The sequence below is a fragment of the Rhipicephalus microplus genome, chromosome 2 (genome assembly GCF_043290135.1).
Source record: "Rhipicephalus microplus isolate Deutch F79 chromosome 2, USDA_Rmic, whole genome shotgun sequence".
Classification (NCBI taxonomy): Eukaryota; Metazoa; Arthropoda; class Arachnida; order Ixodida; family Ixodidae; genus Rhipicephalus; species Rhipicephalus microplus.
The window spans coordinates 229,597,833-229,616,658 of record NC_134701.1 but is presented as its reverse complement, the minus strand read 5'-3'; the positions used below and the strand labels follow the sequence as shown (position 1 = coordinate 229,616,658).

The 18,826-nt window shown below is 44.1% G+C and overlaps 1 protein-coding gene across 7 annotated transcripts in view; it reads right to left on the bottom strand.

Moving 5' to 3' along the window:
• Positions 1-18,826, bottom strand: part of Naprt (nicotinate phosphoribosyltransferase) — a 56,617-nt gene that overhangs the window by 36,254 nt on the left and 1,537 nt on the right. For 5 of the 7 annotated variants that reach the window (XM_075876988.1, XM_075876974.1, XM_075876982.1 and 2 more), the window contains exons 3-9: positions 18,004-18,214; positions 17,023-17,153; positions 16,272-16,387; positions 9,300-9,490; positions 4,968-5,193; positions 916-948; positions 432-512 (exon numbers count right to left, since the gene is read on the bottom strand). In XM_075876988.1, the coding sequence (XP_075733103.1) occupies positions 432-512; positions 916-948; positions 4,968-5,193; positions 9,300-9,490; positions 16,272-16,387; positions 17,023-17,153; positions 18,004-18,214 (989 nt within the window). The remainder of the gene's footprint in view (positions 1-431; positions 513-915; positions 949-4,967; positions 5,194-9,299; positions 9,491-16,271; positions 16,388-17,022; positions 17,154-18,003; positions 18,215-18,826) is intronic. The other 2 variants (XM_075876977.1, XM_037421457.2) reach the window with 1 other exon arrangement.

The window sequence follows — 18,826 nt, the reverse complement described above, 5'->3', positions numbered from 1 at the left end:
GGCAAGTAAAATCACAGAAATTATTATTATTATTCTTTACTACTACTACTATTATTATTAATATGACATAATGTCCTGTTTTGAATTATCTTCGAAGTTCTGCAAGACTGCCTCTCATGTTGAGGAAACCCAGCACAGAAACGAAGCTTCAAGTGGAGCTCAAGGAAGTAACCACAAGAGAGGAAACCAGTGACTGTTATACTCAAAGATAGATCTCAAAATCTGTAATTGCTAACACTTGGCTCTAAACATTGGTTGTGCTTACTTTTTACGACATGGCTGAACCAAAGCTTTTGTCTGCTAGGGTAAGCAAACCTGCAATGCTCACTGCACATATTCTGAACAACTTTAATTTGTTGCAGCCATCCTAAAGACTTTTAAGTTTAAAACATTCAAAGTAACAATATATCAAGACTCTCTTGTTTGCTTACCTTGTAGACACATCCAAGGGCGGGTTGCTTTTGGCATGTTACTAAGTGAGTTCCAATGCCAAAGCTATTTATCTTGTGCCCCTATGAGAAAATTGAGAAGCGGGAATGGTGTCCAAACACACAGCGACGAAACACACACACAAAATCTACGGTACAGTACACTGTTAATGCGAACAATTAGTCAATGCTTGCACAGATTGCTAGACAAATGGGACAGGGTAGTCCAAGGTGATCTAAAGTTGTAGACCAGCTTGTGCAACCTGCCGCTTTACAAAAGCACTAAATTTCTCAACTAATGAGAGATAAAATGCGAGAATAATGTTCCCATTATTAGCGTACTGTACTGCACACATGTACAGCAAGCTGTAGCAGTAGCCAACTTTCTCCAAGTGCGCAGTAGCCAACTACAACAAAAGCAGCAAAGAAGACCTGCATGAAGAAAAGACGCCGTGGCCACTGATAATATTCAAGCAAGGGTCCTTACACATGTCATGCCATGTTTTATACTCTTCCATGCCTGGAAGAAAGAAAAGGAGAGAAATGGTGGCAACAAAACTCAGCGCAGTTGGCTTGCCAACTACACTACTAGTTCGGACTAGAATGGCTATTTGCAGCTTCAAGAACTTCAGCAGTGAACACTTCTGAGCAAACAAATGCAACACCAAAGGAGAGTCAAGTGAAGGTGAAGTTCTTCTCGATAGTATCTAACGGTCAAAAAACGTGCAATGAGATTCTTCAACAGGCAACTAAATGACCAACGAGTCATGCAGCATTATGCACTATCAAGCAAATGCAAGGCAAAGCCCTTTTGCGAAAACCCAGTGTGTAAACACTTTCACAAACTGTATCACAATCTGTCTTTCCTTCATTAGTTGAACAACTGGTAGCCCTTTTCTTTTACTAAGGCTTCACGTGACACTTTTGCTGCAGACACATAGGCGAGAATGCGATGATCGAGATGGATGGTGAGAAACAAAATATGCACAGTGCAGGTTCCCTGGCCCGACTGATGTAGAGTGCTTGTCTTGTTAAGGATGTGGCTCTGCTTGGTGAAATATAAGGGCAAAAATAATGGAAAGACGAGCACAGGCAATGAGTGAAAGCAGAGACAATATGACAGTGTGATCAAGACCGATTTTCAGTGTCTATGATAGTTCCCCTTTCCATCTAGCACTACAAATTACGTTTGGCAAATAGATTGTTTTGTCTGCCTCATTAGGAGGAAGCAAAAAAAAGAATCTGGCACAGTGCTTTATCCATGGCACAAATGAAATAGCAACTCAAAGATGGCAACACTTCAAGAGGATAAATTGAGTAACTGGTGCAACTTTTTTACCGCTGCCAATGTGTTGTGTTTGTGGTTCTGGTGCAGCTGGCCCTACACTGTATATGAATTTCAACAAGAATATAAAAAGTGCAGTTTTCGTACAGCATGAAGTAGACTTACCAACAATTTGTGAGGCCTTTAGATGCAAGCACATTATTTTTCGTTAGAAAAACTAAAGAGTCCGTGGTCTAAGATGCAATGTATGAGCCTATATTCAGCCTTGTGCAGTGGAAAAAACTATGCAGCGCAAAAGCCAAGCGAAATAGATAAAAAGAAAAATGCTCCCTCGTAGCTTGTTTCCAATCGTCTCGAGGTGAAACACACACAGCCTGCTGCGGCTTCTTTGTTTCTTTATCCGAAAATATTGCAGACCAATTACAGCATGAGCACAAGTGGGGACATAACAACGTTACTTAGAGTGGCGAGACAAAATTTTTGCTGTTACAGTCGAAACCCGCAATAACGAAACCCCGCGAGTACGAAATCCCCGCGGCAACGAAATATTTCCGGATCCCTGGCGAACTTTCATAGAAGCCCATGTATTACGTATCTCGCTGCAACGAAATGTTTTTGAACGGCGATCCCGCAATAACGAATTTTCTACCATGGTGCGGGCCTTCTTTTATCCTCCTGCCAAAGGTTAACTGTCGAAAATATGCTCGTATGCGTGTTATGCGCACTCAAAGTTTGTAAACGTCTGCTTTTGCCGCGCTAGCGCGGGTACCGCCATTTTTGTTTACTTAAGGGGGGACGCAGCTTTCGGATTGCAAAAAATGGCGAAAAAATCAATTTTTTGAAAATCGTTTTCAGTTTTTGGAACCGTTTTTCTATCTGGTTCCAAAATATATACACTGAAAACCACGCAGAAGTGCTTCGAAAAATTCATTTCACCCACCTAGGTAGCGAAACTTTTTCTGGAAATCGCGAGAAAACAGCGATATTCAAAAAACTGTGGCTTCGCGATGGCGGGGCCGGAAGCCGGCTTCGTGGGTTCATCGGAAAGAGCATTTTTCCGTGTTTAACTTTCCCACCTCAGCTGGCTCCTCCCTTTAAAAACAAGCGCACAAAAAGCAAATGTTTGAAGGTCATTTCGAGACCCTCGATTGGCTGTGGCCGCCATGTTGCCTCAGCTCACCTCGCCATTGGCCCGACGCTCGCTCCGGGAGATCGTCGTCTGCTGCTTGTGCGTCGCGAGGACATGGCTCTCGAAAATTGCTACTTCGTGACGTGTTCACGGCTCGATGATCACTTAAGATATAATTACGCTTTAGTTAGGAGCAGTAGGCAGATGCGCGATCAGGTTACTACGAGCGCGGCGCGTCATCTGAATCGTTTTTAGCCCTCACTCCGCCTACAGCGGGCAGGAACGACGCACTAGCGCACTCGTGGCGACGTGCTTCGTCGCAAGCAACGAAGCTGTAAGTGGCGGCACGGTCAGATTGCTACGAGTGGCCACACTGGATGCACGATCAGATTACTACGAGCGGGCGCGATGTCTACGAGCGTGGCCCTCATCGGAGTCATCCTTAGCCCTAACTCCGCTGACAGCGAGACTGCGGGCACGAACAACGCGCTAGCGCATCTAAAACAACCCGCGGGTTGTTTTCCAGTGCGAAGAAAGAACTTTGAAGTTGTTGCATGGCAAGGGTCTGCAAAGTAAGTTGACCGACTTCTGGCAATAAATTTTCGTTCTGCTGGCCGTGTCACTGTTTTTTATGTCTTATACTCGCGGCAACGAAATTCTCCCAAAAACGAATTTTTCGGTTTCCCCGGCGATTTCGTTACTGCGGGTTTTTTACTGTAATAGGAGTGGCGAATTTCATGATAAAAACAGAGCCACCATTCTGTAGCATTGCCTTTTCATGCTTTTCGCTGTTTGTCAGAGATCAGAGCAATGGTCCAGCCCCTTTACGAAAGGAATCAGCCAGCCGTGGTCAGTGCATGATAACACTAGCATAGAATCAAGCAGGAGCACCACTTCAAATAACAGCCTTTATACATCGGATGTGTTTCACGGGGAATTAATGGTTTTGCAACACACAGCAATGGTAGGTGGCGAACAGATGAGTCACAGAAATTGAATCTTGATGAGAGGTTAGAAGATTCATGCAAATCGTGCGATCCAAGCATTCTGAATGGGCCTTTTTCAGGTCTGAACAATGCCTCCGGTGGAAATCACAGAAATTTAAACTGGGGCCACCGAATTTGTCGGTGGAAAATTTAGAGGGCCAGGCATTTTTCGTGATACTTTGCGAATGTCAACGCCCAGTGACCCCCCCAAAACACGCGAGGTCTCCACCGCTGCGCATGCACAGACTAGTCTTTTGAAAAAGACCCATTAAGAATGTCATAACATGTGGAAATTTATTCTACAGATGACCTCACTGTAAAAGTTCTCAAAAGGTTGCCCTCATAAGCAAACTCCAAAGAACAAAATATGCCTTCAGCACACTTAATATGCAAATCTGACAGCTTTCAATTTGCGGGCATTCTATTTTACTAAGTGTTTTGGCAAGGACTGCAGATTGAATCAACGTATATACTCTAAACACGATGTCATTAGTGCCTAGCAAGCATTTAGCTGGCTCATGCATGCATGTCAGTTATAATTAAATTTTTTTATTAAAATCAAACTTTCTTTCATTTAAGGTGTAGAAAGATTTCTCTTGACCTTTAACACAAATGGCAAATATTTGCAACCACCAATATAGATTTATCACGAGGTTATGAGTGAGGTAGCTTACCTGACAGACATAACTGATATCAAGCTCTTTCCTTCCATGCGTGTGAAACTGACTTGCAGCAAAAAGGAGAGTTGGGCTAGTAAGCTTGTGTTCAAATTGTTGTTTTAGTCTTTCTTCGTAATTCGTCTCTACACTGTTTCAATACAAACTGACTTGTTTGTTCGTAAATTAAAATGTAGAGCGCTTCTGCCATATTAATTTCCTACCGCATTAGTTAACTGGAGTGAACTGTTGCAATTACAGCCCCTTCTGCCCCGAACATCCCCACGTCGAAACGGAAAGGCTACAACCCCAACTTTGAATCTAAAGAAGGAAATGAAACAGACAGAGCTAATCAATGCCTATGCTTTTGTTTGCAGGGTCAGGTCAGTACAAGTAACGTACAATCCTATATAATCCCAGAACTAAGAGCACTCCAGAAGTGAGGGCCACACTTTCTCTCTTATTTTCTTTAAAGGCTCTGACCTGTTCATTGAGTGAGACGATAGTCTCCTCATTTATGTCATTGCTGGCCACAATGGTGAGGGTCCTGAACCACTCCTGGTTGTACTTGTTGGCGAGCTCATCAAAGATGTTGAAGGCGCACGAGGAGAGGTACGCCAGGTCGCCACTGTCTATGCGAACGCCCACAGCACGATAGCCAAGGTCATTCAGGGCCATGGCTACAGCGGAGAAATTCAGCAGTCCACTCCTGCAAAAATCATCATGGGAACATCCGTAAGGCGGCACTGCATAGTCATTTATAACCCAAGATTAAATACATACTCTGCCTTCACAACTACGGCACACTCCATTAATCCGGGCAAGAGAAGTGTGATAGGCGGCCTCCATTCTAACAATGGTTGCTTTTCTGCTGCTTAAATAAACCTATGCACATAATCAATTAAAAGTTCCTCGTGTCTTATCAAATTATCAACTTTGGCTGAGCAGTGATGTTGGAACATTCGCTAAGTTTGCCAGAAAATTCATGTTTTTCACAAATAACTAGCCACATGCACATGTGTCTGCAAGGGAAGGTTGCCTACCTTTAATACATAAAAGGTACTTGACACCATGTGATTGGGCGGATTGCGACTGCATGGGCTATCGTCATGGGAATGAGCAAATGCACTTGGACTTAGCTCATCTCTCCGCGCTCTGATAGAGTCTCCCAGCATTCGATAGTAACCCTCCATTTTCCTGGACAAGCACAACAGTGCGCCAGCGGCATTTTGGTGGAGTTTCTTCCGCGTCAGCGATTCTGCTGGCTGGCAGGCCCTCAGGTCTATCCCATTGTCGTACTTCATAGGGCCTGCACAGATGACATTGAAGCTCCTGCCACTGATTCCACCGAAGGAGCACTGTTTATGTTCAACGTTCCCAGACACTGTGTCAACCGATGTCATCACAGCATTGAGGGAACCGTCAGTGATGGAGAAATGCCACTTCTGCAGCCCTTCAGAGCATCAATGTTCCTGGTAGCGACCAGAACAGCAGACCGAGCTACAAGTCTCCTGCTCTATGAAGGTTTCAGCATTGGCGAACGAAAAGTGTTCGTTGACATTTTAGAACCCCCGATCGTTCATGTCAACGTACAGACACTGCGACCGTACATCTCCAACGACTCACTTTTCACGGCTCTTCCGCTTTATGGCAAGGCACATGACCTGCAGTACACAACAGTGAAGAAACACCGAACGACCTACCCAGGAACGCGTGTCCTCAAAATGAAGATGACTAGACTAGCTCTTAACTTCGTTACTATAATCAAGCATCATGTCATGCTTGATTACCAAGGCATTCGTCAAGAATGTACTCGATGCAGTGGTAGAATCACATGGTCATAAAGTTTTTTGCCAGAGGTATGGTGCATTCAGCCACATCACGAAGATGTGCACAGTTGCATGCAGGAAATGCAGCGGGGATCACTTTGCGAATGTACTAAAGCCCACAAAGAGAGCTATGCGATGCAGTCTTCTCGACAGCATGAACAGCAACTCAGCAAACAGGCAACACTCCCAAGACGCGAAGCCTGAAACCTTGAGCTTGGAGTCTGGAGTGAGCACATGTGAAAGCCTGCACAATGCAGAGACTGTCGCGATAACCAGCAAGTTAGTGGAAGCATCTAGACCCCTCTGTCGCCACCGTTGGACTGGTATTCCACATGAACATCTACAAATGATAAACCTGCTGTTGTATCGTGCGTCGCGTCCGACACACTGAGAAGCAAAGGCTTGGCACCCAAAGCATGGGCCGAAAAGAAGAAGTGACACAGCCGAGACCCGAGTAGCAACTTTCTGTTTAGTATGTATAGCCCACTATATATACAATTGTACAATGCCCTCAAGGGGGCCAGAGAACCGGTTTCCAAATCGGAACCGAAACCCCGACATCACATCATCCCCCCCCCCCCCCCCCGAATTGAACAGCATTCAGGGTCCTACTACGTAACACGATGCAAATTGAAGAATGAAAATTTACAGCATGCATACCAAAAACACAAAAGCAAAACACACTGACAAATGCACCAACCCATCAAACCCTCCTCCGAGAGAGGTTATCCGCATAGTCACTGTCATGTTTGAGTCTACAGCGCCGACGCTTGTAGCTGTGCCATTTCCACAAAAGGCGTCTGAACTGTCGCCACATTGCTGTCGCAGATTTGCATCGCTGTTGCAAAGAATTAACGGCATGTTTGCTTAATCTATACTGTTCACCACAATGTATGTAATCTGGAGATATCTGCGCCAGGCAGAAGCTTGTTGACAACCACAGCAATGAGCGTTCCCAGCCCTGCATCGTATTTATCAAACTGTTTTTGGATATGAAATTGACGAGTTGGAAGTGAATGGTGAAGATGCCTCCTTAAGGTGCTGGAACACTTTTTCGCAGCATGTGGGGCAAATTAGAATTTCCAGCGGCACCATACTGACTTAAGGAAAAGAAACAAGTTTCTACTTAATTTCCGTGCTTGATCCCCACCACCCCATCTCTTCTTTCTTTAATTTTCCTCTCTTCTTGAGAAATACGATACTTTATACTGACAGGTTGTTTGTTAGCCTAGCGTGTGTAACAGTGGTGTTAACTTTTTTTTTTGGCAAAGTCACCACGACAGTTCTGAAAAGTCGCCAAAAGTCACTAAATGAAAGTGATGATGATTATTTTTTTTCTGAGTATTTAGTCAGCCTCCGTGGCTACAGGGCTCATTACTGCGTTCTGCACGGATGGCCGCCCGCGGGGTTGAATGACGAAGAAGCGGCGGCTACAGAGAATTTCGCGGGAGACACCGAGCCGCATGGAAATGTTGAGACTTGGTCTGGACATCGGCTCATCAAGTACCGGAAGCATCGGGACCATTGTTCGCCCGTAATTAAAGTGTCTTCGGACGGCTCCCCATCTCTCTCCCTGGTGCTTGAGTTTGAACATTGTTACTTGCTCGGCTTTGCTTGGGAGAAGGTTTTCCACTGGTGCGGGCCGCAGGGGCGGCCGATGAAGATGCTAAACTCCGACTGACAAGAAAATATGCCGCATCGATAGTGGCGATTGGTTTGGTGCCCCGGCAGGGCGGTGTCGGGTCCTACAAAAAATGGACTACGAGACGATACGAGGGTGTCAGAGAGAAGATGCGCTGAGCTCGAGATGGTAAAGAAGCTAAGATGGAAATCACTGAGAGGCACGACGTAGGCGACGATGACGAAGACGATGAAGACGCTGACGAATTGGACAGATCAGACCTCGACGCCAAGAACCAACCTTCGGCCCCGATTCGAGCAGCCAACTCCGAGGCCCCGACTACATGGACATTCTGTGAGACGAACTTCACCTCCCTTACCTAAACGAGCTTTGCGGGAAAAGATGCGGCATATTGAGACATTGCGCGGTTTTAATAATTGATAACTTCATCATTTGTGTCGTCATGTGTTTTTTTTTTATATGCATACCCGTGTATTGTTACAGTTACTTTCTTTATGTGCCTGCCCTGTGTCGAATGTCACAAATGTCCAAATCATGTGTTATAATTTTGTGTAGTGGTTGATGTACGCGGTATACGATGTTTTAAGTTAATAATAAATTAAATGAATCAGTAAACAGGAACAGGTCGTAGCGTCTCTTACTTCCCGGCCCCAGCACGAATCCCTGTATGTGGGAAGTGATTGAGACAAACAGCCAAGAGGGAACCGGATAGACAAGGGGTTGAGTGGTCTTCCCTCTCTTTGGTAATCGGTGGCATAGCGGGGGACATCTCAAATTGGTTAAAGCATGTGAAGGGATTACTTTTATTTAAACAATATTTTCAATCAATTTCTGTTGTGGCAAGCTAAGCTCTATTGCGCGACATTGTACGCTAAAGATCCCAGCGCCAAGAGCAGTTTGATCCTGTATGCTTTGGCCTCATTTATTGAAGCTCATTCCCAGTATTCCACTGTTCTCACAATTTCCTAATTTTTTATGCCCGTTTTAGAGCACTCTACTTCAAATTTTGAAAGTCCCCAGAAATGTCGCTAAAACTCCAAAAAGATAAAATTGTCGCTATCACGACTAAAAAGACGCCAAGTTTACCGACTTTCTCGCTAAGTTAACACCACTGGTGTGTAACTGCAGCCTGCGTAGGATTGCATCTATTTTTTGTGTGAGTTATACTGATGCTATTTATAAGTATTTAGTTTATAAGGGCCTTCAGTGCTTACATCCACTGGTTCGACAATCTTTCATTTGTGGTTGGATGGAGCTTGCATTTATTCTTAGAATGTAACAGACTATAGTGACAACAAAAAGCCAAGCCATTGGCAGGTACACACACTGAGGCATGGAACTTACCGAAGGACATCGTAGGTGTCAATCAATGCGAGGAAATTTTGGGGGAAGGAAACTGCATACGAGATGAATGCCGCCAGTTCCCCGCTGCTTGCCTCATCCTCTATGGTCTTGAACAGGCCTGTCAGTTCCTTTCTCCATTTACAGCACAGTGCCAGAAAGTCCACCTCCTCTCCTCCAACTGCCTTCAATTTCTGCCAAGCAAACAACAGGAGAACAGGCCGACTTGAGAAAAAGAACTTCGCAAGTTGCCTCTAATTCCACAATGCAATCACAATAAAATGTCACCACAAAATGTGCCCCCTTAAAGGGGCCCTGAAACACTTCTTCAAGTAACCATGGCATGAATTCACTGGAGGAGCTTATTGCATCACGAATTTAACGCCGCAAAAATTTAAAGAATTCGTCCAGTGCAAGTGGAGCTGCAAAGGTTTGTCACGTGCTGCAATTGCATTCTCTCTTCTCTCGTCCCGACAAAAGCGCTGGGACGGATGGCAGGGCCACAAAAGAACATCACGCGCGCTTTGCGACTTTGAGCACTTTTTTTCTTTTTCGAATGCGTGGCTTTTTCAGTGCGATCGCACCTGCACGCATGGACAAGTAGCGCCCTCCCGCGGCGATCTCTGTAACGAGCGAGCACGCCATGTTCAAATCGGCCAATGGCTGATTGATGGATCGTTGATGTATGATTTTTTGGCATATAAGGCGATTTGTTGAGAGAAAAGAAAGCAATTTTTAGCTGACTTTGATCATTTATTGTGATTTCCAGGCCGCGTGTTGTGCTATACTATTTGGCTCGGGTGTTGTCGGGAGCCTCTACTACCGATAGGCAGCATTTTCTGACCATGCTCAGAAAGTGTTGCAGGGCCCCTTAAAGGCACATACCGCGGACTGCTGTATAAGTGTCCATTTCGGGGCACATGCATTTTACTTCAAAAAAGAGAGAATTGTATTATGATGATTTGTTCATTTTTAGTCATTGTAATTAGGATGTAACCAGAGTTAACTATATCATGTTCTTTTTTTAAATTTTCATGTCATTTTTTTTTCATGCATATGAACTGAAGATTTAACATTAGGCAGTGCATGTTAAAGGAACCCTGCAATGGAATTCAAACAAGATGAGCTAATTTACCTGCTAGGTTTAGTAACAATATTACTGTGACAACGGTTATGAGCTTGAAACTAGCTGAAGCGTTCCCCCTTTACACTTTTGGTTAATCTAATTGCAACAGTCATTTTCACTATCAGGTAGTCTTCATTACTGTGTCTTTATCCTGCTACCTGATTCACATTTTCACCTAATGACCAACATGAATATTATGTCGGGTTTCATGTCCCCAAACCACGATGTGATTATGAGGGAGGCGTAGTGGAGGGCTACGGAAATTTTGACCATCTGCTGTTCTTTAATGTGCACTGACATCACACAGTACACAGGTCTCTACTATTTCGCCTCAATCAAAATGTGACCGCTGCGACCGGGATCGTGATTAATATAAAGCTTTTCCAGTGTAAGGCGTAATACTCCTTCCCCTTGGAGAACACTGGAACTACTTGCGAGGTTAAGAATTGTGCTATTGTACAGCTTTAGATGGTGTGCGAATATCTGTGCAACTTGCACAGGGATTTACACACTATCTAGGTTACGAGAGTATGTATTTTACGCAATCGCACACCTGACTGGTCATTTGTGCATTAATTTCGACACCCCAAAAAAATTCTTTAGCAGATAAGACGAACAACACTATATGTATTATGCAAAAAGTTCTTTAGAAGATGGCAGTGGTCGTTGCAAGAACCTGTTACTGCCGCAGTAAACATGTCGCAATAAAAGCCAGCTTAATCACTTGAGTCCACTGGCAAGCTTGCCTTTCTGAAGAGAAAAAAGGCTTGTGATGCAATGCAGGTTAAGACATTGACCAGAAAAAAAAAAAAAAACACACAGGGCAATCCTGCCAAACATCACAAGCAGGAAGTCCTTCAGTGCATCCCAAGCATGAGCATGTACCAACTAGCCCCTATATATGTTTGTTGTTTTATAAGAAAAACAACAAACAATGAACAGCTAACTTTTGCTTTGAAAGCATAGCCCTACTATCTTGCATCTCCAACATGCAAAAGAGGCAGCACTTCTCACTGAAGTTCATTGTCTACAACTTCTTGCTGCCACATGCTGCAACAATTACCTTGCTGATGCAGTGACCTTTTACTGTACTCAATTACAGCCTAAGAAAAAGAAAGTCAGTTCCACGGCAAGGGAGAAGCAGTGAATGCAATAGCAACACTCTTGAATGTCACAGGAAGAACGGCAAGCAGTTCGAAAATTGCAGCACGCTGCTCAAACATGAATGACGTGCAAAGAGAACACACAAGTATACCCCAGATGAGCACAACCTAACAACTGTCACAGATGTTAGTAATTTGTATGTTTGAGCAAGACGCTAAAAGTGTAAGCTATGCACAACCAACTAGCTCCTACTTTCCCTCTTCTAGTTAATTAACCTAACGTACGAAGCCACGGCACCAAGCGAAGTGACCATGCGCTCTGCAATTTCTATGCAATCTTTGCCATAAAAACCCAAGACATACCATAATTACTCGAATCTAACGCGCACCTTTTTTCCGGTTAAGCGAGTTCATAAATTGCATGCGCTTTAGAATCGAGTACAAAAAAAAAACTGAATAGGGTCATTCTATTGCCATTGGCATATCCGAAACGGCTGCCCCCTACGTGCATGGGCATGGCGCATCGGCGATTTTTGCCTATATGTTTCCCATGTGCGGCACTTCGTACATGTGCCGAGGAGTTCGTCATCTTGTAGTGCATTAACGTCGACAAGATGGAAGGACCGACTCCAAAAACTCGAGTGGACCACGATGCCGCTTTTAAAAGAAAAGTCATTGCGTGTGCAGAAACGGACGGAAATGGGCCGCATCGCGGTCGTTCGGAGTTCCCGAAACGTGCGTGCGGGACTGGCGGAAAGAAAAGCAGAAGATTGTCGACAGCAAAGCTTCACACAAAGGCTTCAGTGGACCATAGCAGGGTCGGTTTTCGCAAATTGAAGAGCTGCTCGGCGAGTATGTGCTTGAGCAGCGAGCGGCACAGCAGCCCGTGACGACAGAACTGCTCCAAGTGCAGGCTATGCAGTTAGCCTTAGAATATAAAAAGGGCTAATGCGGAGCCAGTTTAAAGCGAGCAGGTGCTGGCTAACTAACTTTATGAAGAGGAAAAGCTTTTCCCTCTGAAGGCGAACGGGGATATGCGAAAAGTTTCGAGAGGAGTACGATGAAAAGCTTCACAGTTTTCAGAGGTTCGTCCTTAACTTGCGGCACAACAACGGCTATCTGCTTGGACAAATCGGGAATACCGATCAGACGCCTCTTTACTTAGACATGCCTAGCACCACAACCGTCGAGAAGAAGGGGGCGAAGCAAGTTCGTGTGCTGACATCGGTCCACGGTAAAACTGCAGTGACGGCAATGATCTGTTACACGTCAGATGGGCACAAGCTTCCCCCATACCTCATATTTAAATGGAAGACGCTCCCGAAAGGAGTCGTTTTTCGAGTGGTGTGATCCTGTGGGCCGAGAAAAATGGGCGCGCGTTGCAGTTGATGTCTTACTTTTTTTTTCGTCATCGAAACCGGGTGCACGTTACAATCGAGGGAGCGGTAAAATCGAGTAAATACGTAAATGTACAAACTGCTCCCCTTACCAGATAAGCAAGTGCGCACAGGCGGCCACACCCTGTCGGGAAAAGTACAAAAGGTACAGGTAGGAGGCACGTGCATCTCAACTGTGGTGGGGAACAATCAGGGCAACAGCCTTATAAAGAGCACCTTTTGCACCATCTTAAGGGAATAAAAAGAGCATGCTAAAGTGCCTCACAGTTCTGTGTATTGCAAGTGGGAAATGGTGCATATAAATAGCCAACCGTTAACACGCTGAGGCACATAGGTATGCTTCATGGCAGAGTCACGTAACACATTATATGAAGGAGCACAGGATCCTAAGCTAGAATCCTTGGTTGCAGCCTTGTTCCACAAATATTCTGAATTGTTTTTATTTGTAGATTTTGTATGTATATGTGTTATGTATATGTGTCTCTGTGTGTGTATGTATTTTATATATATCAATGCTGCAATACAGAACATGACAGCAATGGCGAAAACCCGATTAGAGTGTCCATATAATATTTATCGCAATAAAATGTCAGCTCTCACAGAAACGGGGCACACCTGCCCATCATTTGTGAAAGACAGTTGTAATATACTGGGTGAAAATATTTCTTCAGAGTACCAAGAAAGCTACGAAGCCGAAGTGCATGCCTGCTACCATGCCAAGAAATAGTACTTAAGTTTGATGATAATTTTTACATTTGCCTGGCTGAATGAAATGCTGCTATATTTAGCATGAGACTCAGCAGTTGCGGGAAGTATCGACAAAATACAGTTATTGGTCAGTTCGCAAGAATGCCATTCTTTTCTTTCCCTTTTATAGGCAGCACACCCTTTGCAGCATGCGCATTTTTCAACGTAAACACAGCATCTATGACGTGATGGGTCAGTGCCCGGCCATTAATGCACCGTTTAGTTTTAAAAATATATACATACATGTAATACAGCACTAAAATGAACACTGAACTATCAAAATGTTTCTCTCATTCACATTTTTCGTGTATGTAGTACATTCTCTAAATTTGCTAACGATGCGAGTTAGCAAGACAAGTCAGCCACGAGCTGCCGTACTTCTTGGTACTACTTGCGGAGGTGCCACCTCCATAGCCTTCGCTCCACTGTCAAAATAAACTGTCCTCAATTGTGCCTGGCTTCCAACCAGACTATTATTGCTTCTTGAGGCTGATGCAATTATTATGCATATCAGAAGTCAAAGGTTCATCGTTACTACCTCAAACCTTATGTCTGAATGAGTGGCGATGACAGAATCCTCTGTACAATTTATCAGGATGTCAAGTCCTCGATCTGAAACTAGCGACACAAACGTGTGTGTGAATAGAAAAGTCAACAATCTGAAGCAATCTACAAGTGCTTTATGTCACAAAAATAGGTAAATGCTATCGGATGAAGCATCTATCAGAGTTCTCTGTGGAAGGGACAGCAATGACTACAGGCAGAGCCGACATGGTCTTCTTATATTGTAACCCTGTATAGCCCCTTAAGGGGTCACTCACCGGGCCTCATACCGAATTTTAGGTAGACAGTAGAAGTTGTTGGGTGTCCGATGAGGAACATTTCGCCACAAAAATGTTTGGAATCGGTTCATAACGAGCGGAGAAAACAGGTTTTTTGAGGCGGCGCGAAACGAGGATGAGAGGAGGCGAGCTCGAAACTCTTGCCACTCCTCCGCGTAGCCTTCGCAAGCCAAATCGCTTTCCCACCCTCTCCAGCATCCGACCATGAGGTGACGTGCGCATTACGAGCCCAAACAAGTCCAGCCCCGGAGCAGGCGAGCGGCGTTGCTTTGTTCACCAGCGTTATTTTGTGGTTTTTTGCCTGTTTCTGCGCGATGGTTTGGAAACGCTGGCTTAGACACGGTAGAGTAGATGAGCACAATAAGTGTGTGAACGTGTAGGAGCGTTCCATTCGCTTCCACGGCTGTCGTCTGCTCGATGCACTGACCGCGGGGACACGAACGCATGTGAAAAGCTGGCACATTAGCCTCACATATCGTAGCATTTCACGGGAAAAAGTTAAAGAAAAACACGCACAATTTTTTATTGCATCTTATTATTTATTTCAAGTTTTATTAATCTCCTAAAGCAACAAATACATAAACTACTCATGTTGTGTTAAATAATTTTTGCCATGTCACATGGTATACTGTTGACAACGTCAGAGCAGAGTAGTCTACGTAGAGGACCAACGTCATTGCATTGCCGTGTATGTAGGGCCATTCATACGCCCAGGTCATGCATGCCCTCATTCTCTAGGCGTGTGCCGGCAGAGGGGAGGGGGAGCAGCGTTCATCTTGAAATTTGACTCGTTTTGGCACGCGTGGTCATAAACGCCTCCTCTACGCATTGCACTTGTCCGCTCCAAATTGTCAAACCTGGCGAGTAGCCCTTTAAGGATCAAGTTATCATGCAATGTCAGCAAATGCATCAAATTGATGTGACATGACTCTAAGGCACTCAATATTACATACCAAGAGAAAAATGAAGTAATGTGTTGCTTCTGCGAGTTTCAGAAATAATGTCTATTAGGATTTAACTAAATACCTAGTCATCCTGCAACTAATCAGCTTCAATTCTCGCACAAAAAAAATATTATGCCCAGAATGCATGCACAGTCTCTCTTTTGGTTTTTGCTTGTTTTGAGAAACAAAAAATATATTCTTGAAGTTGCTCCTCGAATGCAGTACGTTGATTGATATGTGGGGTTTATTGTCCCAAAACCACAATATAATTAAGAGAGATGACGTAGTGGAGGGCTCTGGAAATTTGGACCACCCGGGGTTCTTTGACGTGCAGCCAAATCTGAGCACACGTGCCTACAGCACGAATGCAGAACGTTGAATGACCATGAACCATGGTAGTGTCTTCAGCAAAGCGATTCTCTGCAGCTATATGCAGCACAACGAAGTGAAATGACTGTTATCCACTGAGGAAGACCGCACGAATGTGCAGATTGCGTTTCAGGAAAAACATGGTACACGATATGCCTTGGAAGTTCACATGTACAAATGTACACACGGCAACTGAAGGGGATAGGTAAAATAGAGCAGCATCTAGCTGGAAACAAGGATGGTTACTCAGTAGGTGCAATACCTGCTACGTGTAATCGCAGCAAGGTATTCCAGGCTTTCCAGTTTTCTCATTTTAAGTGAGCCTTTCACGAGAAGGTGTTAACTACAGAAGGATGAGGACTTTCTCAACATATTAAAGGCAAAGGTGCACTCATGGTGAAGCAGTAAGATCGCTGTGGTTTAGGCTACTCGTGGCACCATACTTACTCTGAGCTTGCAATCTTCCAAGCAGGAGAAGCTCATGATAAAAGCATGGGCATGTGTTCCTTTCAAGGGAATATTGAAGAGTTTTCCAGCGAGCACATTGCTCGTCCCATCAAAACCTGAAAGACAGAACTCTTATGTGCAAAGTTTCATTTGGATTAAGAAGTGCCGTATTACAGATTTCTTGCACCATCAACAGACCCCAAATAGCACTTCGTTATCTTGTTCACATACACAAATAAGTTCCTTTCTGGAAGCTAGCAAAATACAAAAATAATACTAGGGTTGCCATATTTGCTAACGGATTTTGTCTCAAAGATTAACAATGTGCCTGACAAAATGAAGGACCAACTGTGCTTTTCCTGTGAGCTTTTTTGTGGGCTCTATATAGCCTGAACAGCCACAGTGTTTTTTCAAAAGCCTCACGTGCAGAATGCGTGTTATTTCTATACAGCGAGACATGAATTTTAACTTGCACCTGCCTGTAAGTAAAGTCGATGTGCGGCCATACAAAGTTTTCAGGGCTCTTTGTTGCCATTTCACTGGAAGTATATGCAACACTTGCAATGCCAAACTTGTGTCTCCACACCCCACTCTGCCCACTACAGGGACTACATGGTCCTCTGGCTGATATGACTGAGGCACGCATATGACTAAGGTAAAAATCTGATATATTATGGCTTTACTAATACGTACTCACATTGTTTGTAAGCAATATTTCTTTAGAATATATTACAGACAAACAGAAACTCACCACCAAGGTAGGTGTACTTGGATGCTGACAGGCCTCCATCGGGACCTTGAGCTCGCCTCAGACCAAACTCAAGCAGGCTTATGTTAGACCCTGCGGCTAACCGGAACCTTGCAGCATTTGTGGTCACTAAACTTCATAAAAAAAAGGCAAACGTACATCACTAAAAGTCATGAAAAAAGCAACAAAAGGTTATGATTTCTTCTGCCTATCAAAGCTTTGAATGTAATCACGCTATGACTGTACTACACAAGATATTCACATTAAAAAAAAACTTCACCACCCCCACAAGTTGAAGTTATGCTCCTGCTTTACGGGACTGATCTTTCTATTAGTTATGTAAATGAATGTCTTTTTTTTTCCAAGTGTGAACTACCTGGCAAGGCAGAATGTGGGAGAGTTCACAAAGTTCCATCTTAAGAAGTGGTAGCTGTGTGCTAGCACATAATCTAAAGTGTGCATTAGTCTGGCCTCGACCACTTTTCAGAGATTGGTAGGAATATTAAGCATCAAAAAGACGCCCTAGAAACATTCACTCAAAGAAAAGATTGCGTAAAAAGGGCATCTTTTTTCCCACAACAGTAATTGCCATCTATCTTGCATTTCTTCCCTTGCACCAACGCCGCACACCCGCAATTTCAGGTCATAAACGGCATGTGCGTTATCAGCGTGACACAGCTTTCTTGATATGAAAGTGGCCAGCGCCAACTTTTCAAGAAAGGAAGTGCAAGCAAGCCGGATGATGATTATTGTTGTGGGTCAAAAAGACACCTTTCTTACTCTATCTTTCTTGGTGTGTTCTTCAGGTCCTACAGTGACTGTTGGGATGTTGGAAGCAGTAAGCTTTAGACACATATCTCCATATATGTTCTCATAGCATTTGAGGGCAACAATTTTGACAATTATGAAAACAGCTAAACATAGGGTTGTGTGTTCTGCATTCAGAACGGAAGACGATCTTCAGGATATTCGTAAACTACTTACCTGGCATAATTTACGAGGTTTAGAAGAGTGGTTTCAAAGAGTTGCAGCACAGCGAGTGGCCCTTCCACTCGTATTAGTGGCACCCTTGGGAACACAACAGTTCCTTCTGGTACTGCATAAAGTTTAACTTTTTCTGCCGTCAACGACGAAAGGTAATCATAGTACTCGGGTTCGACACTGGCTGGAAGGATGCTCTTCAAGTATTCAATATCTGAAAATTTTTTGGGTCATGTTTAGCACATTCTATCATTAAGAAGACACGATAAAATAAAGACTAACACAAAATTTCAAAAAATGTTTTTTTTTAGAAATTCACCTGCAGAGCATAGATCGGGTGATATTCAGGGCGGGTTGAGTTGATTGATTCTAAGAAATGCATAAGACACTGCAGTGGCTCTGTGATGGCGGCACCGGGCTGCTGATGAGAAAAGTTCAATCCTAGTCGCAGTGGTTTGATGCAGAGCATATTTAATTGTGGGGTTTACCATCCCAAAGTGACTATGGGAGATTGTTAGTAGAAAGCTACGGTTAATTTGAACCTTCAAGGGCTCCACAGCATGCCCCGAGTGTTCCTTAACATGCACCAAATGCACACAGGCTTCCAGCATTTTGAATTTTAATGGAGATGAATGATAGTGCTCCTTGTTGTCTGCGAAGTCAGGGCACGTTAGAGAACTCCACGTAGTTCGTGAATACCCAGAGTCTTTCACTACTGTTGCTCTTAGCAAGAGTCACTCCAAGACGTTAACCGCCATAAACCAACCTACGGACTGCATGTTAGGGCGAAGAGGAAAAGATAGACATGTGAACGAAGGAGTGGGAA